This window comes from Phytophthora cinnamomi (genome assembly GCF_018691715.1).
Source record: "Phytophthora cinnamomi strain GKB4 chromosome Unknown Contig35, whole genome shotgun sequence".
Lineage (NCBI taxonomy): Eukaryota > Oomycota > Peronosporomycetes > Peronosporales > Peronosporaceae > Phytophthora > Phytophthora cinnamomi.
In genome coordinates this window covers 431,932-434,408 of record NW_027150968.1, presented here as the reverse complement: position 1 = coordinate 434,408, position 2,477 = coordinate 431,932, and the positions used below count along the sequence as shown (strand labels likewise).

General features: G+C 58.4%; 1 protein-coding gene across 1 annotated transcript; it reads left to right on the top strand.

The window, feature by feature from the left end:
• Positions 1-1,355: 1,355 nt before the first annotated feature.
• IUM83_16995 (putative carbohydrate-binding protein) lies at positions 1,356-2,477 on the top strand (the record flags this gene model as incomplete). The annotated part of the gene is made up of 1 exon (XM_067941916.1): positions 1,356-2,477. The coding sequence occupies one exon, from the start codon at positions 1,356-1,358 to the stop codon at positions 2,475-2,477; it is 1,122 nt and encodes a 373-aa protein (XP_067792387.1).

Below are 2,477 nucleotides of genomic sequence, written 5' to 3'. Positions count from 1 at the left end.
TCCCAGGCGATGAAGGGGGGCAACGGCAGCAGCGACGCTAGTGTTGAGGGGTAGTATTGCAATAGTATTGCAAACAAACCAGGTATTGCAGTACTTACTGCAGGACCGGAGAGTAGTTGCAGTAGATATTGCGTGCTTTTTACTTTTTTACAATGCCCAGCAATGTATTTTTGGCCATCACTGCGTAGTATCATTGTTCATGTACCGGTATCTCGATACAGTGTGGTTGATCGTCTCCGCTCAGTCCAGCGATTTGGAGCAACAATAAGGTTGCCCTTTCAATTCTTACAATAATCCCTGCTGCTTGTACGGCACAAAGTGAACCCGAGTGTCGTTCCATCGAACTCGCAGCATACGAATCCGTCGATCATTTGTAACCGGGTCATACGATTCTTTTGACCCTCCCCGCGAACGAGATTTCGAGCTGTCAATGCAAGAACACTGTGTACCAAGTCACACGTTGACATGCGAATAAGCATGTCAACGTGTGGCTTTTCGAACTTCGTATGAAAAATGCGTTTCCTAAGGAGTGTACCCCAAAAACACACTTTTGGAGCGGTGTTTAATCGTTCTATGGGTAATGTTCGTCGTTTGGATCGACGATCGCGCCCGCGGCAAAGTGGACATGCCAACAACCATGTAGTGGCTCGCAGGTACTTGTGCTTTCCTTCGACTTTTCGCCAAAAGCAGGCATTTTCGCCGACGAACTCGTGCCCATCAATAAATGCCACATCGCCGACTTTGTTCACCGTACAGTAATACGATGTGTGGTAACCGGCTTGCGGACCAAAAAACGGGGACTTGGCAACATTCGGCAATCGGCAAACGTAATACGACCCTACCATTCCCGATACCCAGAGGGTCACAAAGCACTGGTGCTAGACGAGTTCACCGCCGAGAGCGCACAGCAAAAGGCATAGGGAGGGGGCAACACGCTCACCCGTTCCGAAACGTCCTTCACTCCAGCTTTTGCTCCGTATCGACCACCTCGCAGTTGACCCTCTTGTCCATTTGCCAACTTCACAGCAATGAAGTCGCCGACATCGCTCGCGCTGTTCGCAGCAGCCGCCACGCTTGCCGTCACAAGTGCCGAATACGGTACCAGTTCCGAGTACTTCACCGGTGACGGCACCTCCTACACGCTTGGCGACACCAGCTCTGGCAACTGCAACATGATGTCGTCGCTCAGTTTCGCCACCACCGACTACGCCGCCCTAAACAACGAGCAGTGGGACGGGCTTCAGCATTGCGGTCGCTGCGCTGAGGTGACTTGCGACGACAAGCGGTGCACCGACACGACCACCCCCGTTGTGGTGCAGATCCTGGACCGTTGTCCGGAGTGCAAGCACGGCGACTTGGACCTGTCGCCGTCGGTGTTCAAGACGCTGACGGGGTCGGACCCGTCGCGCTACACGATCAAGTGGAAGTTCGTGGACTGCCCCGTGACGGGCAACGTCAACTACTGCCTGAAGGGCGGCAGTAACAACTTCTGGACGGCCATTCAGCCGACGAACGTGGCGACCGGCATCAAGAGTCTGCAGATCAACGGCAAGGCTACGAAGATGCTGGACGGAGCGTACTACTACCTGCTCGACGGCGCCGGTAAGTCGTCGACGGACCTGTCGAAGGTGACCGTGTCTCTGATGGACATCAACGGCGTGTCGATGAAGGACACCTTGAATCTGAGTGCCGGTAAGTGTACGGAGGGCGCCAAGCAGTTCCCCAAGGCGGGCGGCTCGCCTCCGTCGAAGACGGGAGCTCCGAAGACCAACACTACGGTGCCGGCCACCACTCCTAAGCCTGCCGCTCCCGCGCCTACGCCCGTGCCGGTGACTGCGGCTCCCAAGGTGCCCGTGACGCCTGCTCCGGTGACGCCTGCCCCGGAGACGCCTGCCCCGGTGACCCAAACGGAGAGCCCCGCTGTCCCTGCGTCCACCCCCGCTGTCCCTGCATCTACCCCGACGGTCACGACGTCCACGCCCTCCCAGGAGCAGCAGACGCCGGCACCTGTCGAGTACACGCCGACGCCAGTGGAGCAGACGGAGACTGAGGCGCCTTCCACCACTGGTCCAGTCTCGGAGGATTCGTCGTACATCGACGTGCTCGACTGCGGCAAGAACTCTCAGCAGGGCTCTTCCAACGACCAGACTCAGCAGTCGGGTGTCGGTGGCGAGAACTCGGCCGACTCGCCGGACGTTCCTGCCACGGTTGCTCCCGTTGAGCAGGGCAGCGACGCGCAGACGCCCTACCAGCAGTCGAGCGGCGATGGCAACAACGAGTACTCGACGCCCGAGCCGACGGTGCAGCCTACCTCGGGATCTTCGAGCGTGGGCGGCGAAGCCGAGAACCCTTCGCAGGACGCTCCGATCTCCCAGGGAAGCGACGACACTCTGCACGGCTCCGATGTCGCCGGCAGCGAGGACCAGAACACCCCCGCCACGGAGGCCCCCTCGAGCCCCAAGGACTGCCCTATGTAA